Here is a 23,339-nt window from a genome sequence, read left to right as displayed (position 1 = left end):
TCGATGAAAGTTGCTATCAGTGATAACTTTCAATTTGAGAAAAATTAATATAATTTTGAAATATTAGCTTTTAATTTGCTATCAATTATTAGAAGCTATCATTGATTCGCTTTCATCAATTGGAATCAACCTGGAAATATCAATACTTAAGGCTATCAGTGGCTATCAATGATAGATTTATAAATAGTGATCAACTTTGAAAGAAGACCAACAACTTTGATTACCACAGTAGCTATCACTAATAATCTTTTATCATGGTTATCACTAATAGCAGCTATCAGTTGCTATCAGTGATAGACTTTCATCAATTAGAATCAACCTTGAAATATTAACACTTAAGGATATCAATGATAGACTTCTATAACTGGTTATCACCTTTGAAAGAAACTCGATATATAGATATCACCTAAGTTTTATCACCGATATCACTAACATCACCTATATTGTGGTTATCAGTGATAGCTTTTGTCACTAATAATATCATTGATAAGATGCTATCGATGATCTTACTGATATCATGGTATCAGTGATAGTTCTCTATCACCGATAACGTGCTATCAATGGTAGCTTCTATCATCGATAACGTGCTATCGGATAGCTTCTATCATCGATAACATACTATTAGTAGTAGCTTCTATCAATCATAGCCACTGAACACCTTTTTGCCCCTTTCTTGTCCTTCCCAAGCATTTATAAGTCTCCTTTCTTTTTGATGATAGCTTCTATTATTGATAAACATGCTATTAGTGATAACTTTTAGACATTTCACTTAATTTTAGTTCGAGATTCAACTTTATTAATTAAATTCACTAAATTGGCTATCAATGATAGACTTTCATTTGCTATTTATATCTATTTATATTTATTATTTGTTATAATAATCAAACTTGATGATTGACTTGTTGGTGTTTAGTCACTTATGAATTGAGTCTTGGGTACGAAACTCAACCTCATAATTATTGTGAAAAAAAAAAAAGAAAGAAGAAAAAACTCAAATAAAGGAAAGAAAAATTTTAAAAATAAGAGAAAGAGAAGAAGCAAAAACTAAAGAAAGGAAAGAAAATTAAATAGAAAAAAAAGAAGAAGCAAAAACCGGAGAAATGAAAGAAAAATTAAAAAAAAAAAAGAAAAAAGAAAAGAAAGAAGCAAAAAAAAAAAAAAAGAGAGAAAGAAAAGAAAAGAAAAGGGAAGAAGCAAAAATTGGAGAAAGGAAAGAAAATAAAAAGAAAAAAAAGAATAAGCAAAAATCAAAGAAATAAAATAAAATTAAAAAAAGAAAAGAAAAAAAAGAAAGGAAATGAAAGAAAATGAAAAATAAAGGAAATAAAAAGAAAGGGAAAAAGAATGAAATGAAAGAAAATAAAAAATAAAGGAAAGAAGCAAAAACTGGGGAAAGAGTTTCCTGTCCCCATTCCTTATGGGGAATTTTACCCCATCCCTGCCCCTTACCAACCGGGGGCAGGGATTCCTGTCGAGGAAACGAGTCCCCGTGGGATCCATTCCCTGTTTTCCCATTTGTTTTCCTAAAATTCTCTTTGGTTTGGGCTTAGACATTTTAATTGGGCTTATAATGAATTAAATTAAAAATTAGGCTAAATATAAAAAGTTAAATACCTAATATATATAGAAAAAAATATATTTAAAAATCTAACTGGGGCAGGGTCGGGGCCGGGGATGGGGTGGGGATAGCCTCCCATTCCCGCCCAATTCCCGATTTAACCCCATCCAGGGTCAAACCAGGGATCGGGGCAGATCCCCATAGGAAATTTTGCCAACCCTACTTCATTTGATCTCTCACGCATCATCATCCTTCTTTTGTTTCAAATTTGGTTTTATGTTTCCGTAAATAATTTAGATGATCTATGATAATTTAAAATTTATCCATATGTCTAATTTATATATTTTTAAAAAATTGGTTAGACCAAATCTTTTTGTCTTCCCATCTCGATTTTAGTTTTTCCACTCATTCTGGTTGCCGCTTGATTTGGGATTTTTAATGTAACCATGTCCATCGAAAATAGTTTTGAATTTTCTTTTCTATTTTTTTTTTAAAAAATCAAGCTTTATTTTTAAATAAACTATATCATGAGTCCTTTTCAAAATAAAAATTACATTACGAGTCTATATTTTCCTTTTTTAGATTTTTAAACTAAATTTTTATTCATTAATGAAATTATAATCTATGTTTTTTTCTTTAAAAATAAAATTGAAAATAATTTTTTATATATTTTTTTCAATAAAATGTTTTCTCGTTTTTTCCTATTATGAAAAAAATCAGTTGGTCAATTAAATTAAACAAATTCATTAAATGTGTTCTCTATTTAATAATTTATTTTTTTCATTTTAAAAGCTTTTTAAAGTAAGTTGGTCATTTATTCATGGTCAAAAGTTATCTGACTTCATTTTAATTTTGTTTCAACTCTGGTTTGTTTTTAGTTTCGCACAACTACATTGTCATGCCACTTAAAAATGAATTTATTTCTTATTAAAGACAATATCTCTAATATTTATCATCAAAGATCTCGACTAACCATAACTTCTTTTTCCTTCTATATAATACACAAAGAATGAATCTTAACTCACCTCTTCTCATTGGTTTATCTAAGATCATTTACTAGGTTAGACGAGCTTTCTTACTCTCTTTTCCATTTATGTGTTGATTTAGATGAGATTTACATTTGAGTATTTTTTATTTATTCACTTTGTTATTTTGATTTTTTTAGATGTTGTACTCGCTATAGGAAATTAGGTTTTATCTTAAGGCATGATTCTCTCCCTCTATGATCTCTATATTTAATCTAGATTTACGTTAAAAAGATTTGTAATTTTTTTTCCTTTATTTGTAGGGTTTGAAAAGGTTTGATAATCACCAACATCTAGTTTGTAATATTTTATATTTGTACTTGTTTTTATTTTAATTTTTTCAATATATTTTTATTTTGTAATATTTGAGGGTTATTTGTGATAGGACCCAAACAATATGTCAACAACCACTAGGATTTCCTTCAAGACAATCAACCAATAATCATACTCCAAAATACCACAAATTAATCATCAAATAATTACGAAGCAATCAACAAACAATGGACAACAATAAGCTATAAAATTTCAGAATACTAAAACCAAAGAGGACACACGAATTATATACGTAAAAACCTCTTCGATGTGAAGAGTAAAAACCACCGGATTTGGAAGAGTCCACCCTTGTCAACTTCTCTTATTATAATAAAATTGAGAGAAAAAGAACCCAAATCAGACCTACAAAGATCTATTACCCACAAATAATTTCATACATAAAAGGAAAATGGACAAAATGACCTTTTTGGAGTTTGATTTTGTATTTTCGACCTATTTTTAAAAAACAGGGTTTTTTTTACCCCTTGATAATGAAAATAATGTAAGCATGGAATATTTTGGTTGTACAATTATTCTTATGCCCCTTATTAAATTCTCACTTTCAATTTCAACAACAAACCTACCAAATTAATTCACCAAAAATTCTCCACAACAAAAATTTATTCACAAAAAATTAATTTATCTAAAATTAATTGATAAAAAATTATTCACATTCCAACACAAAAAATTATCCACCAAAATTGATTTGTTTACAACCCAAGAAAAAGTTCTCTTCACCAAATTATCTCCAAAACGAAAACTATTTCGTCAAGTCCAGAACTTGTATTTCACAAAGTTGTAATTTTGTATAATCCATAAGAAGGTATGTATTTCATTTTATATGTATTCAATAGTTCGATAATTTATGGAAAACTGACAAAAATAAATTACATTTTTTGAGTTTAATTTTCCATGTTAGAATTCATTCGCTTGCATTTATGCTTGCTTGGTTGATTTTTTTAAAAAATATATATAATGTCTTGCATTTGATAGATATAAAAAAAAATGAAAAAAAAATAGCAATTTTTTTTAAGATACCCAATTGAGCTTCATCGGGTAGAAAGGAAATGAGTTAAACTTACTCGATCAGGCTTCACCGGGTACAAAATAATTGTTGAAATAAGTTTCATACCCAGTCGGGTTTCACTAGATTTGAAGGAAATTGATTGAAATCACCCGGTCAGGCTTCACCAGGTATGAAAGAAATTGATTGAAGTCACCCAGTCTTCCTGGGTACGGGATAGGAATCGGGTTGGGACTGGTCTGGGGCCCGATAGAGTTAATCCTAGCCCGACCAGGCGCACATGAAAAATATATACACTGTTTTTTGGCCTGGTGTTGTACTCGGTCAGATGGACAACCGAGACAATTTTTTTCTTTTTAGTTTCTATTTTTTTTAAAATTTTATTTTTTCTTTAACTACATCAATACATTTTTGTTATAAATTGTAGGAAAATGCCTCGTGTTTGGATTTGTTTAAGTGGCGTTTGGAATGAAAGAAAAATGATTACGATGAAGGAGAGTTATGGGGGTTTGACACTGAGGTCAGCATAATGTATAATATATTCCTGACCGAAGTTTATAGGATAAGTGGCATAATTTCAGATGAGTATAATCTTGTTATAAGATGTATACTTCAATTAAGATCCAAAACCCCTGCAATTGTAATTCAGAATGGTGAAGATCTATACACATTCCTTATATAAAAAATTAATTCACAAAAAATTCTCCACGACAAAAATTTATTCACAACAAATTAATTTATCCAAAATTAATTGACAAAAAATTATTCACATTCCAACAAAAAAAAAATTATCCACCAAAATTGATTTGTTTACAACCCCACAAAAAGTTCTTTTTCACCAAATTATCTCCAGAACGAAAAGTCTTTCGTTAAGTCCAAAACTTGTATTTCACAAAGTTGTAATTTTGTACACTCTGTAAGAAGGTATATATTTCATTTTGTATATATTCAATAATTCGATATTTTTTTAGAAAATTGACAAAAATGTATTATCTTTCTAGAGTTTAATTTTCCATGTTAGAATTCATTTACTTGCATTTATACTTGCTTGGTTGATTGTTATATATATATATATATATATATATATATATATATATATATATATATATAATTCCTTGCATTTGATAGTTACAAAAAAAATAAAAAAAAATAGCAATTTTTTTTAAGATACCCAGCCGAGCTTCACCGAGTAGAAAGGAAATGAGTTAAACTTACCCGATCGGGCTTCACCTGGTATAAAATAATTGTTGAAATAAGTTTGATACCCGGTCGGGCTTCACTGGAGTTGAAGGAAATTGATTGAAATCACTCGACCATGCTTCACCCGACCTTCACTGGGTATGAAAGAAATTGATTAAAGTCACCCAGTCTTCTTGGGTACGGGATAGGAATCGGGCTGGGACTAATCCGGGGCCCGGTAGAGTTAACCCTAGCCTGACCGGGCGCACATGAAAAATATGTACACTGTTTTTTGGCCTGGTGTTATACCTAGTTGGATGGATGATTGGGACAATTTTTTTTTTCTTTTTAGTTTCTATTTTTTTATTTTGCTTTTTCTTTAACTACATTAATACATTTTTGTTATAAATTGTAGGAAAATGCCTCATGTTTGGATTTGTTTTAGTGGCATTTAGAATGAAAAGAAAAATGAATACGATGAAGGAGAGTTGTGGGGGTTTGACATTGAGGTCGCACGATATATAATGTATTCTTGACCGAAGTTTATAGGATAAGTGATATAATTTCAGATAAGTATAATCTTGTTATAAGATGTATACTTCAATTGAGATCCAAAGCCCCTACATTTGTAATTCGGAATGGTGAAGATCTACACACATTCCTCACATGGGAAGAGGTCTCAGTAATACCTCTTTATACATCCATGCTTCCAAAATATTCAAGTAATCAAGGATTTCATCCAAACAATTCATATATCTAATGAACTGAAGAAATCCCTTCAACATTTAGGCCAATAGCAAGATGGAGTCGGATAGTCCATTTTTTTCCACATATTTTAACCTATCACTTACTTCGTCGCTTAGTAATTTGGAAACTCATAACTTTGGGGATGATGTAGACCAATGTCAATATTTCAATGATTGGTCTTGGAGGGAGAAGGATGATGGAGAGGAGCCCAAGATTAATATCTACCATACACCTCATACAGAATAACGAACAATCGAAGACGATGGGGGCTCATCACATGCAACAGGTTGTGACTTTTCACATCCATCTAGTAGCACAATCGTCACATCGGGTTAGTCTTATTCTTCTGAAGATGTACAAGTTGGTGACATATTTATATCTAAGAAGGATTTAAAGATGCGGTTATCTATGTTAGCAATTAGAGATAACTTTTAGTGTAGGGTGAAGAAGTCGTTCACAACATTATACAAAGTTATATGCTTAGTTGAAGAATGCAAATGGAAACTTCGAGTCGCTAAATTGAAAAATTGTGAAATATTTAAGATCTCTAAGTACGACAATGTCTACACATGTAGAAATGAAATATTGACTAACAATCATAGACAAGCTTCTAGTTGGGTTCTTAGACATTTACTAAAGTTGAAGTTTGAAGACGTTAGTCGTTCATATAGACCGAAGGACATTGTGAAGGATATAAAACAAGAGTATGGTGTGAGTTTAATTTACAACAAGGCGTGGAGGGTAAGTGTTTGTTTGGGGGTCACTAGAAGAATCCTACAAGAAGTTACCTAAATTTGGTGAAGCCTTACAAATTGAAAATCCTAGTTCAACATTTGAATATGATCTGCAGGAAGATAAATATTTCAAGCACGTCTTCATGGCTTTTGGTGCTTCCATTAGGGGGTTTCTGAATGGCACTTACCCTGTTTTAATTGTAGAAACTGATGAATCTTGGGTGTGGTTTTTTCAGCAATTAAGATGTGCAATTGGGCAAGTTTGTGATTTGGTTATCGTATTAGATAGAAACCCTAGCATAAAAAAAGACAATTATCACGGTCTTCCTAGAAGAAGTTTATGGTATATGCATCCATCACTTGAAAGCTAATTTATCAATTAATTTTAAGAATAAAGATAGTTTGGATATTTTCGACGAAGCAACCAAGGCAAGTCATGAGTCTGTGTTCCAACTACAATTGGAGTCAATTTATAGGGTATCTAGGTCCATGCAAATACCTAGAAGATATTGGTATTGAGAGGTGGGCTAGGGTGTACCAATGTAACAGAAGGTACAATCAAATGACAACAAATCTCATCGAGCGCATAAACAAAGGCAAGGATGAGTCACAAGGTCAAGCACGAGTCTCATAGTGTGAATCTTACTAAAGAACATATGAGAGATGGCATATCATATACATCTAGTCTCCCACTAAGTATTTTGAAATAGGGGTTTCATCACTTAGACAAACTCAGACTAAATCATTTATCCAAGTTTTAGTTTTGTTTTCCCAAACATAACTCTTATGTTTTGTGTTATAAAGAGAGACTAATCATTTCGCAATTCGGTCTTATACAAACTTTTTGTATAGGATACCCTCACTCACATGTCTCCACATGAACGACTATAACCAAATTGTTTGTAACACTTTACAATTATTGTAACAATTACAAGAGTGAGTCGTATTCATAGTGTCACAAAGATAAGGTTGAAGGGAATTGAATCCACGCAAAAGCGTGAGATCGCTTTATTTGATTTCTTGAAACAATTAAAAACAAATAAGAAAAAGATTAAGGACCATACCATTGCCGACATGTGACTGCAGCAAAATCTTCTCTTGAAACTGGTAGTCTCCTTCTTAGATTCTTCAAATTCTATGAGGTTTTCCTTGCTATAACTCTGGCAAGGATCTAACTTGCGGGAACCGCTTCTTGAAATAATAGAGGGAACCGGGAAGAAGAATTTTCTTAGAACTTTTCTAAGAAAATTGAGAGAATTTCTAGAGAGAGTTTCGAAGTAATTGTAGAGAGTATTCTTGTAGAGAGTATCTTCTATAAGGGCTCTTAAGGGCCCTATTCATGGAACTGTATGGGTCACTCCTAATCCTATTGAGATAACTCGCATAGATTTTTAATTAAATATTTAATAATATCCAATATTAATTCTACCCAAATAATATCTCATACTAAATGGTTCAAAATATTTAAATATTTATTCTATAATGATTTAATTATCTACTGATATCCAATATTAAAAGATAATTGTTCATTTAATATCTCGTATTAAATGAATTTAAATATTTATTCTCTGCATTATCTCTTTAATTCAAATCACATTCAAATTAAATAATTAATTATTTGAATTGTATTCAAATAAATGAATTCTTCCAACATTTACTTAATTCAAATCTTATTCAATTTAAATTATTTATTTATTTATATGGATCTCATCCAAATAAATAATTATTTATTTGAATCATATTCAAACAAATTAATTTTTCATATTATAAAGCTATAATTTGAATCTTATTCAAATAAACTTTATAATAAATAATGTAATTAATTGTACCAAATATAATTAATATTTCCTCGTGAAATTAAACATTCCAAATTTTCTTTCAACAAATTTGATCCTTGTTGGTCCATAGTGAACTAGCAATGAGACCTTATAGACCTAGCTTCAATGATCCAAGATTAATTAATTAAATTAACCTTCATTCATTAACTACAAGGCAGACCACTATAGATCCATAGTTGAACTCTAATGCACTTTAGGACAAGTTGTGTTCATGGATATAATTAATATAAGCAAGTCAATCCTTCTAGTTTATTGGATAATGTTATGTTATTAAGAAGCTGCTCTGACTTCTTTTAGTTAAGTCAGACTCATTATGGGTGGCGTGGATGGAGGCGTATATTTTGCGTGGGCGGTTCGGTGTGAGATTGGGAAGTCTTGGTGCTTGAGGGCTATCTTGCGATGTAGAGATAGATCCAAGCATCTGGTCCATTTGATGGTGGGCGATGGAAGGTCATGCTTTGTATGGTGGAATCCTTGGTTGTCAGGAGGCGCGATTTTAGATACATATGGGTCTAGGGTGGTCGGAGATGCAAAGAGTAGTTTGGAGGCGCAGTTGTCGAAGTTTATAGATAGTGAAGGAGGTTGGAGGTGGCCTACAGTGTCATGGAAGTTACTCGAGATTTGGGGTCTTATACAGGCTGTGGGGCCTAGGGTGAGAGGGGAGGATTATTGGGTTTGGGTGTCGAGTGTGAGTGGTCAGTTTTCAATTGCTAGTGCATGGGAACGTTTGCATCCTCGTCGTCCTAAGATGTCTTGGGCAGGTCTTTTGTGGTCTGGGGGTGGTGTCTCGCGTCATTCCTTCTGTGTGTGGTTAGCTGTGAGCGATAGGCTGGGCACGCGGGATTGGTTGAGGAGGTGGGTGTGTTGTCGGAGGAAGGGGGTGTCTTTTGTGTGGGGGAGGTCTGGAGTCGCGGGATCATCTATTTTTTTAGTGTGGGTTTGGGAGAGGTGTGGTCGAGGGTGGTGTGTCAGTTGGATTTGACTCATCGGGTGACAGGATGGGATATAGAGTTGAGTTGGGTGTGTCGAGTGGGGCTGGGTAAGGGGATGCATAGTAAGTTGTTTTGTGTTTTCTGGTGTGCTTCAAACTACTACATTTGGCAGGAGCATAATCACCGGCTCTATGGGGGTTGGCCAAGGATGGTCTCTGCTCTGTTTCATCTTATTGTCTCTACGGTTCGTGCTCGTGCTATTTCCTTGTGGATTGACCTTTTTGGTCTTATCTAGTTTTCCTGGCGGGTTGATGTATTTCTTCTTTATGTTTTTGTTGTTGGTCTTTGTTTTGGTGTTGGCTCCAGTTGTGGGGTTTTCTTTTTTTGTTATCCTCCTTATTGTTGTATAATTATATTACCTATTCTAAAAAAAATAAAAAAAATATATATATATATAGTTTATTTACCAAAGCTATGCTCACTTTAGTAAACTGACAACAAAGTTGGTGATTAAGCTTTCGTGACATATTATTTAATTTCTCTATATCTTCAAACATTTTCTTTGCTTGTATAACAAATTTTCGCACAAAATCTACATCACGTTTATTTTTGTCATTTGTGTTATATGCTAAGTGTCAATAACACTCCATTTGGTTAACTTTGTCCAAATATTAGAAGCAATCAAAGTTCAAACATTGTAATTTAAGCATTATTAATGTTGTCAAAGATTGATTATTAAAACAACACGGTTTTGGCTTCTCCAACCCCATGTGCCACCTGACTAAAAAAAAGTCAATGGAATGAAGAAAAAGTCAAAAGGTGTATAATTGTTTTCTTTTACACACTAAATTCCTTTTATGTTCTTTCAATAAACAAAACAAAAGATGGGCTACTTGAAAATTAATTATAAATAATGTTTCTGATTTTCTTTTTTGTAAAAAAATAAACACTTGATTATATGGGTTTATTCAAAGAACACACCTATTTTGGGAAAATTCCCAAAAAAAAAAACGGTTTTTTTATGAATGATATAAAATTACAAAAGGAGAATTAATGCCATAAGAGATTACATAATGCTATTCCATTGTGAGATGAGCTTACGTAGCTTAAGGAAAAAAATCTTATAATGAAATGTTTTGCTATTAACATGTTTAGTATAATAAATGTTATGTATGTTTGAACATATGTTGATTATATTTGTCAGAACAATAGACGTCTCTATATTTTCAAATTGATTTGATTTTTTTTACTGAAGCCTAAGTTCATATAGTTTTGTACTTAAATTCTAGTAAAAGATTAGAATTTTATTGATAACACGAAATGGTGTAAAGTTTTCAATAAACACTGAAATGTATAAAATATCACAAAATGGCATCTTCAACATAGCAAGTATGCATATCACTAAAATTGCCATCCTTGTGAACCTTTTTCTATATATTGATAAAATAAAATAGCTAATAAAGCACAAATAAAGAATATAATAAATATAAAATTGTATTGCGGTGACTAAAAAAATACCAAATGTAGAGTTATGGAGTTATATTGTGTCATTGATGACGTTTATTCTTCCTACATTGTTGAAACTTTATACAATACAGTTTAAAATAATGTTTTTATTTATGGCAACAAACATTTTATTTCTAAAATTGTAGTATTTAAAAAAAAACATTAATAAAAGCTCTAACTCTTCTTGTCTTATTATAATAACTTACCAGTTGAGTTTTAGTTTTAAATAGGAGCAATTGTGTTTTTGAAAAATAAGATCGTATAAATTTTTCATCATCTCAATATTTCATCAAGATTCGTATATTTCTATAAATTATTGGCATCAACATGAAAGAGCAAATTGACATTTTTCATCCTATCATAAAAAATTTATGAAACATAATAAAATAAACAACAAAACATCACTAATATAAATATTATATAAATAATAAACATGTTAATTTGTTTAAAAACCGTAAAATATTTATTTACTAATAAATATTTTTTAATAATTTTGTTTTTAATATTTTTCCAAAAAATATTTATTGGCATCAATATTTCATCAATATTTTCATTGATATTTCTAAAAAATTAAGACCTTGACATTTTTGTCGACCTTGAATAAGATTAATATTAAACATTAGAAATAAAATCACTACCTTCAAAGTCAAGTGCATATATACAACTGTATGCATGAAGTTCAATACAATATGAAGCTTAATTGTAATTCAACTCTCTCATCTTCTAGGTAGGGAGGGAGGGAGAAGGCCTGTGAAGTGAATAGATGATTGGCACATGGATGTAAGTTTTGGAGTTTGATTATTCAAACTGTAGTTTATTTTCACATAGCCAACCTGTCTCCATGTCATCCCAATTTCCTCATCCTCTTCTTCCCTATATAACCAAACCAGAGAGAGCTAGCTAAGCTTCATCAAAGCAACAATGGAGAGGAGTCTTGGAGTGTTCTTTTTTCTTCACTTCTTTCTTCTATCTTCTGCAGCCTTTTCCAAGCATGCCTCTAATGGCATTGATTGGTGGTGTAGAAAAACCACTTACCCTGAAACCTGCAAGTACTTTTTCAACCAAGGCAGCAAAGCTGCTCCCAAAGATATGACTGAGTTCAAGAAAATGGTGATCCAATTTGCCATGGAAAGAGCTCTGGGTGCTGAGAGCCACACTAAGGGTGTCGGTTCCAAGTGTCGAAATGGGAAGGAAAAGGCCGCTTGGGCTGATTGCTTGAAGCTTTACCAAAACACCATCTTTCAGCTCAACCAAACTCTTGATTCCGCTACTAAATGTACTGAGTTTGATATCCAAACCTGGCTTAGTACTGCCCTAACCAACCTCGAAACGTGCCGCACCGGGTTTGCTGAGCTTAATGTTTCGGACTATATATTGCAGCTGATCATGTCAAACAATGTCACAAAGCTGATAAGCAACAGTTTGGCTATTAACAATGCTTCAGCTGGGTTGGGGAAGGAAACATATAAAAAGGGATTCCCAAGTTGGCTTTCAGGTGGTGACAGGAGGTTACTGCAGTCATCTTCAACAAAGGTGGACCTTGTGGTGGCTCAGGACGGATCCGGTAACCATACAACGGTAGGAGCCGCTCTAGAGGAGGCTGCAAAAAGGAAGACAAATGGGAGATTTGTTATACAAGTAAAGAGAGGGGTTTACCAAGAAAACCTGGAGATAGGAAGTAAGATGAAGAATATAATGCTCATAGGAGATGGAATGAGATTTACCTTCATTACTGGTAATCGAAGTGTAGGAGGAGGCTCCACTACTTTCAATTCTGCTACTGTTGGTAAGTCTCTCTCTCTAGGTTGACTGTTTATAAGGTCATTTGCCTCCATTATATTTATAACATTTGAACGTGTCAACCTGCATATTTTTCTCATTATAACAACCGAAATGTGCACATTTGACATTGGCATCTTTGTCATCTAGAATGAAGTTTCTTCCATTCCAAGGCATGGTGCTTGGAATTTTCTCCTATCCTCCATTTCTAAATGAAAATAATAAAATATAAGTTTCTCAAAGCGAATTATTTGTGGCCAGTGTCCCAGCTTCTTTGTCAACATCAATATAGAAATGGCAATATATATATATATATGGCAATACGTCATATGGCTGTCAAATGTCAATTAGTTATATCCATTCACTTTTTTTGTACATTCCTAAAATGGTATTAGGAAATCACCTATGATTAATGAGAAATACTTGTTTGTATTCTTTGACAATCAGCGGTGACTGGTGAAGGATTTATAGCTCGGGGCATCACATTCCGGAACACTGCAGGTCCTGAAAACCATCAAGCAGTTGCTCTCCGATCTGGCGCAGATCTTTCTGTTTTCTACCGTTGTGCCTTTGAAGGGTATCAAGACACCCTTTATGTCCATTCACAAAGACAATTCTATAAGGAGTGTTATATTTACGGCACTGTAGATTTTATATTTGGCAATGCTGCAGTTGTTCTTCAGAACTGCATGATTTACGCAAGGAGGCCAATGAATGGTCAGAAGAATGCAGTTACCGCTCAAGGACGGACCGATCCAAATCAAAATACTGGCATTTCAATCCACAATTCACGGGTCATGGCCACAGATGACCTAAAACCAGTGGAGAGCACAGTGAAAACCTACTTAGGAAGGCCTTGGAAGGAGTACTCTCGAACAGTTTTCATGAAAACTTACCTCGATAGTTTGGTTGATCCAACAGGTTGGTTGGAGTGGGATGGTGACTTTGCACTCGATACTTTATATTATGGAGAGTATAACAACATCGGTCCTCGTTCACCAACCAGCCAGCGAGTGAACTGGAAAGGTTACCGTGTTATAAGAAATTCAACAGAGGCATCAGAGTTCACCGTCCAAAATTTCATTGCAGGGCAGTCGTGGTTGCCAGACACAGAGGTCCCATTCACTCCTGGACTCTAGAAGAAAAAGTTTTCTTCATTCTTCCTCTGAAATAAATATAGCCAAATCATTAAATTCCTTAATGTGTATGCTGATTGAAGAAATCATCATTCAAGTTCATATATATGTCAAATGAGAAGCTACACATTCATAAGCTCAGAATTAGCAAACGACAAACCTATTTCCCAATTAAACTGCAAATCTAGTGATGAACTTGGTTGTTAATTTCCACCCAATTAAACTGCAAATCTAGTGATGAACTTGGTTGTTAATTTCCATACTTCAATTAAATGAAATCACTTAAATTCCTACTATTCAAATTCCGACCATATATTTTTCAATACTTTTTCTTTTAATGAGAAACCAAGCAACTTTCGTTGAAAGTAAACACTTGGGGAAAAAAAAAAAAGACACAAACGACAAAAACAAAAACAAAAGGGAAAAACTCCCAAAAGGAGTCAAACTAACATGGCAAGGGGCTTCAATCAAGCAAAATAAGAACTAGAAGGGTATACAAAAAGCTTTACACACCAAGGGCTAGGGTTAAAGAGAGGTGTGAAAACCTAACCATGGACCACAACTTAACCCAAGGTCTCTCAACCCCTCCCAATTTCTTCTAAATAACCAAACAGCCCACACCTTTAAAAAGAAAGAAAGGAAATTGAAAGCACAATATGTTGAAATGAACACCATGCAACTTTCTTCTATTTACTGTAAAGAACTAGCGATGCACTTCTTACTACACATTTATAACATGAGCTAAGTGATACGGCCCTAAAGGCTTCTAGATATGAACTTGAACAAGCCAGTTGTTTAGTGGTTGAAAATCTTCACAATGAACGCAGTTTCATATGAAAGATCAACTTTCTGCATGAATTCAACTAATAAAAATCCTAAAACTAAAATATCAAACATCAAATGTAAAAATTTACAAATACATTTCCTCAAGCCAAAGTGAGCATAGCTCATCTGGCAAACGGATGTGTTGGCAACCAAGAGATTTGTAATTCGAATTCTCCTACCCCCATTGTACTATAATAATAATAATAATAATAATAATAATTTGAAAAAAAAAAAAAAACTCACACATTTCCCCCAAGCTATTCTATGCTAAAAAAATATACAAATTAAAAACAAGGGTAATACATAGTTAGAATTTAAAAAAAAAAAAATTAAATTAAAGATTTTTAATATTGTAAAAGGGCAATGACCTTACTTGAATTCTAATAACGTAAAAGGGGATTACCCAAGGAATTCCTCTATTATTGTGGGGTTGCCGCACACTTTAATCTTCTTGGACAAATAATTTGCACAATTTGAATTAATACTTTATGTTAATTATAATTAGCTGTAAAAATCAAGTAAATATTCAAAGAACCGATTAACAATGCATAGATTCTAGAAAATTTAAGTTCTGGATTAAACTCTGAGCAGAGTGCCTTCTAAACAACTTGATGGTGTTGAAAAGTTGACTGACCTTAGCGACTACAAAGATGGTTCTACCATATCTCTAAATTCCTAATAGTAAGAATCTAAACAGGGATAACAAAATGATCAACAATTTCATACTCAAGCAAATAAGCAATTTAATTTTCATCTGGACGAAGAAAATAAAGATAAATACCCTAAAAATACTTCTTATGATGTGACAACACTAGTAGGGGATGGAGAACAAAGAACTGTATGAGAAAATTTAGAAAAAGCGCAAGCGTACTTCACATGAAAGAAATATTGACCGAAATGCAGAGAAAGATTATTAGCAAGTAATGTTCTATAGCCCAGGGGACAAGGTTCTAGTTATAGAGGGGCGATGGTCAACCAAAGCATGTCCCTGAAAGGCCGAAACCCGATAAAATTTCCCAACACAATCTTGTGGCTTATCAACTTCCCCCAAAATATACAGCACTTGTGGTACATCGTGGGAGAAGGCTCTCTTCTAGTTCTAGAGGGGTGATGGTCAACCAAAGCATCAAACTTAGAGGCTGAAACTTGATATAATTTCCCAACCCAATCTTGTGGCTAATCAACTTCTCCCACCATGCTTGTGGTACCAAAGCCCCAATATAGCCCTATCAGAGAAATTTTTTTGGACAGCCCAAGCCCATGAGTATCCAACCCATAAGTATGGATGATAAATCTCCTCCATAAAAGACCCTCGTCTGGGGTCGAACAAACAAACACTTATAACTGATAAGAAAAGCCTTACTTTTGTTTCAACTGGATCAATCTACCTAATTACCAGAAGGATCTTGCAGCTTGCAAGTTTCACCCAGTTCAAGTACATAATACCAGGTCAAGTTTAAGACATAACAATAGCAAATACTTCTATTCATCGTGTACAAGATAATAAGCAGAAGGTTGGTAAGAAGATTTAATTCAATATTTTAAAAAATAATTCCGAATTACCCAAATACGCTGCAAATTCCAAGATTTCCAAGGGAAAGGGTTGTAGAAAAGGATCATGCTAAAGTCAAACAAATATTATGAATGAACATCTGCAATAACATAAATAGTGAATGGAAAGGTCTTGTTCAAAAAAAAGAAAAAAGAAAACATATCGTTCAACAATAGTGAGCAGAAAGGCAACAGGAAAAGGTCAGAGTGGAAAGAGAAGAAAGTTTTAAAGAAATTCAAGTGAATCTTCATCACTAACCTCCACTTTCAGTGATTGTGCCGTCTCCAAGTCTGTATTACCATGCATTCATATGTACCATGATGACCCATCTTATTTCATCCATGACTCCACCAAAAACCTATTTGGTTATGCCTTTTATGCTTGCTCCTCTCAACCTTTAAATTAAAAGCAAGACAAGCTTCCTGCAATGATTTTCTTCACATAGGATGTGGGCAGCCAATTTGCATCATTTCCAATGAGGTAAATTTTTATCATAGGCATCAAGTTCTCACGAAATTTGAAGGCATGGCCACTTGAATCACACGCTCAAGAAGAGTTTTTTAACTATGATAAGTTAGTATTTTTGGGGAAAACCCTCGTTTACGCATTGTATATGAGAGGGACAATGCATCAGAAAGTCTCCCTCCTTGGGAAAGGCCTTTCAGTAAAGTGTTATATGCAACATTATCAGGAATACACCCATCTTCATTCATCTTATTAAACAACCCAATGGCAGAGTTAACATCGCCTGCAAGAATATGCCCATCCATAAGAATCGTGAAAGTAACTGAGTTTGGACGCAACCCTTCTTTTTGCATCAATTCCAATTGATGATTGGCATCCAGCATCCTATCTGTCCTACAATATCCCCATATTATGCTATTGTACAGACGCAAGTTAGGCATAATGCATGCATCTTTAACCTTCTGAAGAAGTTTCAATGTCAAGGATTTCATTTCCTCGGTAGAATTAGCAGAAACTATCATCTTATTATCCTTGGGAACAAGAGTTGTTTCATGGAGCAGATGAAACAACATACTTTTTTCCTTTTGATTCTCTTTCTCTAGTATGCACCATTTTTTCTTGTTGACACTTAAGTTTTTGCAAACACCACGGACCAATGTAATATAGAAGATAACATCCGGTTCAATGTGACTCCTTTCCATCAAATCAACTAATCGAAAGGCATATTCAACCTCCCCTATCTTTAAGTAATGATTGATAAGAGAGGTATACAACACAACATTAGGTGAAAACCCATCTCTTAACATCTTGCCCATATATAAACATCCTTTATCAGTCATATTTTCCTTAACCAAGCCACTAATCAACATTGTATAAATATGAGAGCTTGATGGAATAGAATTTTCAACCATTTGCTCAAATAATTCACAGGCTTCAAGAATCCTGCCATTTTTACGATAGCCATTAATCATCCTCAAGAAGAAATTCTTGTCAGGATCCACACCAGCCTCTAGCATCATCTTAAAAACACCTTCTGCTTCAAAAATTCTGTTTTCCCTACTTAAACAACCTATTATTGAATCATAGATAGCAACACTTGGTTTCAGTCCCCTCTGCTTCATTTCCCTTAGAATATAATATGCTGCCTTAACATTACCCTGCCTACAGTGTCCGTTTACAATAATCAAATAAGTTGTGGTATCAGGAAACAGACTACAGTCTTGCATGTGATCAATTAGAGACATGGCATCCTCAAAAAGCCCCTTCTCGCAGAGACACCTAATTAAGGAATTGTAAGTAAAGAGCAAAGGCTTGCATCCAAGACTTGCCATTTTATGCCAGTAATCCAAAACAAAATCCAAATTTTTGGTCTCACATAAAGCACTAATCACAATACTAAATGCCACACCTGCTAGATTCAAGTTGCTATTGAAAATTTCTCGCAGCAGTGTTTCAATTTTTTGCTCTAGAGTGCTTGATGTTTGCCACTTCGTACTGGCTAGGATTACAGAAGGATCACACCCACAGCCATTTTTTACAATCGCCCCTAAAGTATTTAAAGCAAGCTGAAGTTCATGTCCCCTTGGATACATCTTCATAAGGGTAAAGAACAGCACATGATCAGGTATGATTCCATTGTCCAACATACTCTTAAGCAGTTCACTGACTTCTTCTAACCTATCATCCCTGTAAAGTGCATTAATCAAAACTGTATAACAATGCACGCTAGGAGATAAATTGGAGTTCACCATACTATTTAAAAACGCTAATGCAGTGTCAACCTTCCCTTCTTGACAATACTTACTGATCATGATGTGAAAAGTTACCACATTAGGTTGGATTCCCCACTCTGCCATAAGGTTATATACCAACCAACCCTTCTCAACTAGATCCAGCTTCACAAACCCATGGATCAGGGTATTTAATGTAAAACTATCTGGCTTACAACCTATTTTTACCATTCTAAAAAGGGCTTGCATTGCCATTTTCATTTTCTTATCTTTGCAATATCCATGAATTAAAGAAGTATACATCGTCTCGTCAGGATATAGACTCTGAAACTCCATTTCTCTGATCAACAACTCCGCCTCCACTAACCATCTGCTCTTACAGAGGCCATAAAACAATGTCTTAAACAAATGTAATGTCGGAGGATAACCATTAGTGCTTTGCATTATATCAAATAATTCAAGAGCTTCCTCCATATACCCCTTATTGCATAGCCCATCCATCAAGACATTAAAACACCAATGCCCCAAGTAAACACCAGCTCCATTGACTCTCACAAAATAGTCAAATGCCTCTAAAACCCTTTCTTGTGCACAAAGCTCTCGGAAGATAGCATTAAATGAAACTTTACTTGGGACATAATTTAACGAAAGGAGTCGATTGAAATGGGTTAATGCCTCCTCAAATTTTCCTAGCCTGCAGAAACAGATTACCATAGAATCCATAAGTAACACATCCGGCTCAGCACCTCCGAATACAAAGTTTCTATTGTACAGAAGTTCAGCCAATTGGGGTTTAGAGTAAACAAACTGCCGGCAAAGCCAACCATGGGTGGCCAAATCAAGCTCCAAACCCCGTTCAGCAGCGAAATCAAGAACAGAAATAGCTTCAGAAATTGAAGAAGATTGCGTTACAATTCGTTGTATCACTTGTTGCGCCGACAAAAACAAGCCACGACGAATTAGCTGCTCCACTAAGGAAAAGCACAAGTTTTTATGTTGGCTTGCAGAAGAGGAACTCGAAGTAGTTGGGATATCAAGTGGGACAGTACAGGTCGTCACCAAATTTCTGAAGGTTACAGAGAGGTAATAGTTACAGGTTCGTCCCCGTATCATTTCTAAAACGCAATGCTAGTGATAATAACAAACAGGAAGGCATTAGGATGAAGTTGAGATAGTGAAGAACGATGAAGACTCTTACCAAAACAGGATGAAATTGCAACACCAACATTCGGTACAAATAATGGGTCTGAGGGATTAAGTAAAACAGAGACTGAAAGAGAACGAGAGAGTGAGAGGCCAATAAATTAATCGAAAACACAAGAGTACCTGCAATAAACTTCGGCAGCTCTAGACCGGAGATTGAATATGGAAGGCGAAGCGTGAAACAGAACACTGGCACAGGGCTGAGCCAGAGCATGGAAGGTTGAGAGCAAAAAATAGGGCAATCCCCAATGGGAATTTTTAATCCATTATCCAAAATTGTCTTCATTGCAAAGCCCAATGGGTCATCAAAATAAATTACTGAAATTATTGGGCCAAACGCATGATTTTAGTTACCAAGATTAGAAAATAATAGAATGCAAAATAGGGGAAGAAAAAAAAAAATAGTTCCATCACATGTTTAGTCTATAAACTTTAAAATTTGTATTTAATAATGTTAAATGGTCCATTTAGTGCCTAATAGATCATTAAACTTTCATTTTTGTGTCTAATTGATCCTAAACATGAATAAAATTAAATATAGAAAAATTAAATGAGCTGATTATTTTATCATCAACTATTGATTTTTATATATCTAATTAGTGTCTAATTACATCCTTATTCAACACAAAATTCAAGAAGAATAATGGTAATTAATTAAATAGATTGCAAGTTGGAGCTAACGAAAAGAATAAAAAATGAGAAAGTTGTTAAAAATAAAAACATATCATAAAATGAAAAGTTAAAAAATTGAAATATTGAACTATACATTTGTTAAAAAGAATATACATTTGCCCCACATATTGAAATATTTTTAAAAAATGGAAACAAATATGATGTTGTTTAATCCCACTTAATAACTAAACTTGTTACCACAGAAATTAGAGTATATGGATTTTTTTTCTACAAAAAGTAATGATAACAATTATAATAAATAGAGAAAATAGGGCTTTTCAGATCATAAAAACGTTTTTTTTTTCACCTCAAAGAGAAAAAAAAAAAGACTAGGGAAAGTAATTTTGGTCTCATTTATGAACTATATTGACATTATAAGAAATGCCAACGCATTTAATATCATTATGACGTCATAAACTTGAGAACCACATCTCCAAAATAGCCATAATATGTAAATCTAATTATATAATTTTACATAAGATATTAGCACTTTTTGAAGCTTAATTTATTATTTACTTGTGGATTATGATTCATATAATCACAGTTATAATTGGTATGATTATTTTGAAGGCGACCCATAAACCAAAATGCAATTATACATCCTCCTGTTTATGTCATTATTGTAAGTCTAGGTAACAAATCTCATTTGATTAAAAGTGATCACAACTATATATTAAACTTAGATTAATTTAATTGTCAATTTCATTAATTACCTCAAAAGTCAACACTATTCAGTTTATCAATAAATTTTAATTTCATTAATGACATCTACATATATATCTGATTTCGTAAACATGATCACCAAATTAAATATATTTTAAACATTATGTCATTTTAATGTTTTAAAAATAGCAAACTATATGCTGTTTTCTAATAAAATGTGAAAGTAGAAGTTTGAACATCCGATGAGTGTTTAGCTCACCATTATGAGTTGAGTTGAGTTTGTATAATATTTGGTTCATCAATTTTAAATGTTGGTAGAATTAAGTTAGTATATTTTATCAACTCACCACAACTTTCTCTTCTTCCAATATTTTCAATGGCTACACCCATCGTTCACTGTTGGCAACTATCGCCATCACACTCCGGGAACCAACTCTGGACTCTGACAACCATTTTCGATGAAAACTCCAGCGACCAACTTTGGGCTCCGGCAACCACCTCAGATGACAACTCCGGTGACCCAACTCCAACGATCAATTTTCAGTTCCAGCAACCACCTCCGACAACAAACTTCGATGGCCAACTCTGGCAATCACTTTCATAGGCTTTGACAACCACCTCCAACTACAAACTCCAACGAAAAGTATCTTTGATGATCAACTTCGATGATCACCACTACTACAAAAACCACATTACTTGACGCTTGGAACTTTTGAGTACTTGACGTTTTTATTTTAAAAAAAAAAACGTCAAGTACCATGTAAATTTGATGAAAAACGTCAAGAATAATGAAAAAAACGAAGGTTGACATAAATTTTTGAATTTTTTTCATTCCATTTTTATTTGACATTTTATAAATGTCAAGTAATTTGTGATTTATTTGTTTTAGGGTTTTATATATTTAAATAGGTGAAAAATTGGGGGAGGTGCCCCATTTTCTTCTTTCTCTAAAGCTTTCTCCCACTACCGCACTTCCGAAAATGGCTTCCACCCCATTTTTCCCTTTTCATTTCTTCTCTCTTTGAAGTTTTTCGTGGTTCCCATTGCACTTTTTACTTACTTCACCCACCTTCGAAAAATGGGTTCCATTGTAATGAAGCCAGATGACATTGCCACCTTTGTCAGCGGCAGAGCTGGGCGGAGCTTCAACAATTCTACCAACATCTGTACATTTGCTCGTCGGATTCGCTTTGCTGGTGTTTTCATGGGAGAAAACCCTTTAGTGTTCTCAATTTCTCTTCTTTTGTTGCAGGTTGGAATCTATGTTGGAACTATTCTCTTATTTTATCGCCTCTTCAAGCCCCCCAGCCAACCCCTCATTGTCTCACAAATTTTGGTAACTCCTATCTTCTTCTTCTTCTTCTTCCTCTTCCTCTTCTTCTTCTTCTTCATCTTCTTCTTCTTCATCTGAAATTTCTTGTTCATCTTTTTAATGGGTTGTGATTATTTTTCTTTTTCAGGGTGATTTAATTCTAGGTTCTTCTGTTATGGTTCACTTGGAGGCATTTAGATAGACGACTTTTCCCCTCAGGGGATTCGTTTCTCCAGATTTGATTTCTTCAATTGGGAATACTTTTTACTTATTTCTTGTTGGATTTCAAACGGATATCTCATTAATAAAGAAGATTAACAAGACAGTATTTGGTATTGGGTCTTGTTCTGTTATTTTACCTATGATTCTCACTTTTATTTACTCTATTGTCTTTCGTGCCGATGCTATCATATTGTTGTTGTTGAGGCTAATACCCTAAATTTCGTAGGGTTTTATAGTATATAATTGTATTGTACAAACATCTTATTTATCTAAATATGTGATGTTTTATTTGACATTTAGTTGCACTAAACCCACAAATCAATAAACTAACATCCAAGGTTATCTTGTAGCTTAAACATATATGTATAGACATATGGGTAGATCATGTTTAAATGATCATGTTTTGGCTCTGTGACACTATGAGTATGACCTGCTTTGTAGATGTTACAATTATTGCAAAGTGCTACAAATGATTAGATTCTGATCATTCATGTGGAGACTTGTGAGCAGGGATGTTCTATATAAATGAGTTTGTATAAGACTGGACCACGAAATGACTAGTCTCATTATATAACGTCGTTCATAATAAAGACTTACATTTCACTAGGATGACCATAGGTAACATTATCTGAATTCTGAGTGAGTTGTGAACTCCTACCTATGAAAGCGGTTCTTTGATTTATATGGGTGTGAGTAGCCAAATAGGCCGACTCAACAAGCCTACCATTTTGGAGATTCGTCTAATTGAGGAGCTGGAAATACAACTACACAAGAAGGAATTCACTCCTTCCCCAACGTCGGGGTAAGTAAATAAATTGTTCTAGGTTGATTCAAAGTCTTGAACAATGTGGCATCACACCCTCTCCTAACTCGAGAGGGGTTTGGTCATAGTTAGACTATGATTTATTGTTCATTAGAGGGATCA

The 23,339-nt window shown here is 33.7% G+C and overlaps 2 protein-coding genes and 2 long non-coding RNA genes across 4 annotated transcripts; 2 read left to right on the top strand and 2 right to left on the bottom strand.

Moving 5' to 3' along the window:
• Nucleotides 1-11,439: 11,439 nt before the first annotated feature.
• On the bottom strand, nt 11,440-12,934 carry LOC120073689 (uncharacterized). Its single transcript, XR_005480772.2, has 2 exons — nt 12,580-12,934; nt 11,440-12,455 (listed from the first exon to the last, which is right to left on the bottom strand). It is a non-coding gene; the product is annotated as an uncharacterized LOC120073689 (long non-coding RNA).
• On the top strand, nt 11,777-13,909 carry LOC120073680 (pectinesterase-like). Its single transcript, XM_039026486.2, has 2 exons — nt 11,777-12,641; nt 13,082-13,909. Exons 1-2 carry the CDS (start codon nt 11,777-11,779, stop codon nt 13,771-13,773), a joined length of 1,557 nt encoding a protein of 518 aa, XP_038882414.1. The 3' UTR covers nt 13,774-13,909.
• Nucleotides 13,910-16,564: 2,655 nt separating this feature from the next.
• LOC120073650 (Tetratricopeptide repeat (TPR)-like superfamily protein) lies at nt 16,565-19,767 on the bottom strand. The gene is made up of 2 exons (XM_090316002.1): nt 19,669-19,767; nt 16,565-19,408 (listed from the first exon to the last, which is right to left on the bottom strand). The coding sequence occupies exon 2, from the start codon at nt 19,063-19,065 to the stop codon at nt 16,708-16,710; it is 2,358 nt and encodes a 785-aa protein (XP_090172128.1). The 5' UTR covers nt 19,066-19,408; nt 19,669-19,767; the 3' UTR covers nt 16,565-16,707.
• Nucleotides 19,768-21,808: 2,041 nt separating this feature from the next.
• On the top strand, nt 21,809-22,527 carry LOC120092291 (uncharacterized). Its single transcript, XR_016523842.1, has 3 exons — nt 21,809-22,046; nt 22,133-22,216; nt 22,341-22,527. It is a non-coding gene; the product is annotated as an uncharacterized LOC120092291 (long non-coding RNA).
• The last annotated feature ends 812 nt before the right edge of the window (nt 22,528-23,339 follow it).

Source organism: Benincasa hispida, chromosome 1 (assembly GCF_027475165.1).
Source record: "Benincasa hispida cultivar pf3 chromosome 1, pf3_genome.v1.1, whole genome shotgun sequence".
Lineage (NCBI taxonomy): Eukaryota > Viridiplantae > Streptophyta > Magnoliopsida > Cucurbitales > Cucurbitaceae > Benincasa > Benincasa hispida.
The sequence above is the reverse complement of the archived record's forward strand: the minus strand, read 5'-3'. Positions and strand labels throughout refer to the sequence as shown.

Bases quoted from the DNA above. Each gene is read 5' to 3' on its own strand.
- LOC120073680 (XM_039026486.2), top strand. From the start codon at position 11,777: ATGGAGAGGAGTCTTGGAGTGTTCTTTTTTCTTCACTTCTTTCTTCTA. The intron at 12,642-13,081 runs GTAAGTCTCTCT...TTTGACAATCAG, and splicing joins TTTCAATTCTGCTACTGTTG to CGGTGACTGGTGAAGGATTT.
- LOC120073650 (XM_090316002.1), bottom strand. From the start codon at position 19,065: ATGGATTCTATGGTAATCTGTTTCTGCAGGCTAGGAAAATTTGAGGAG.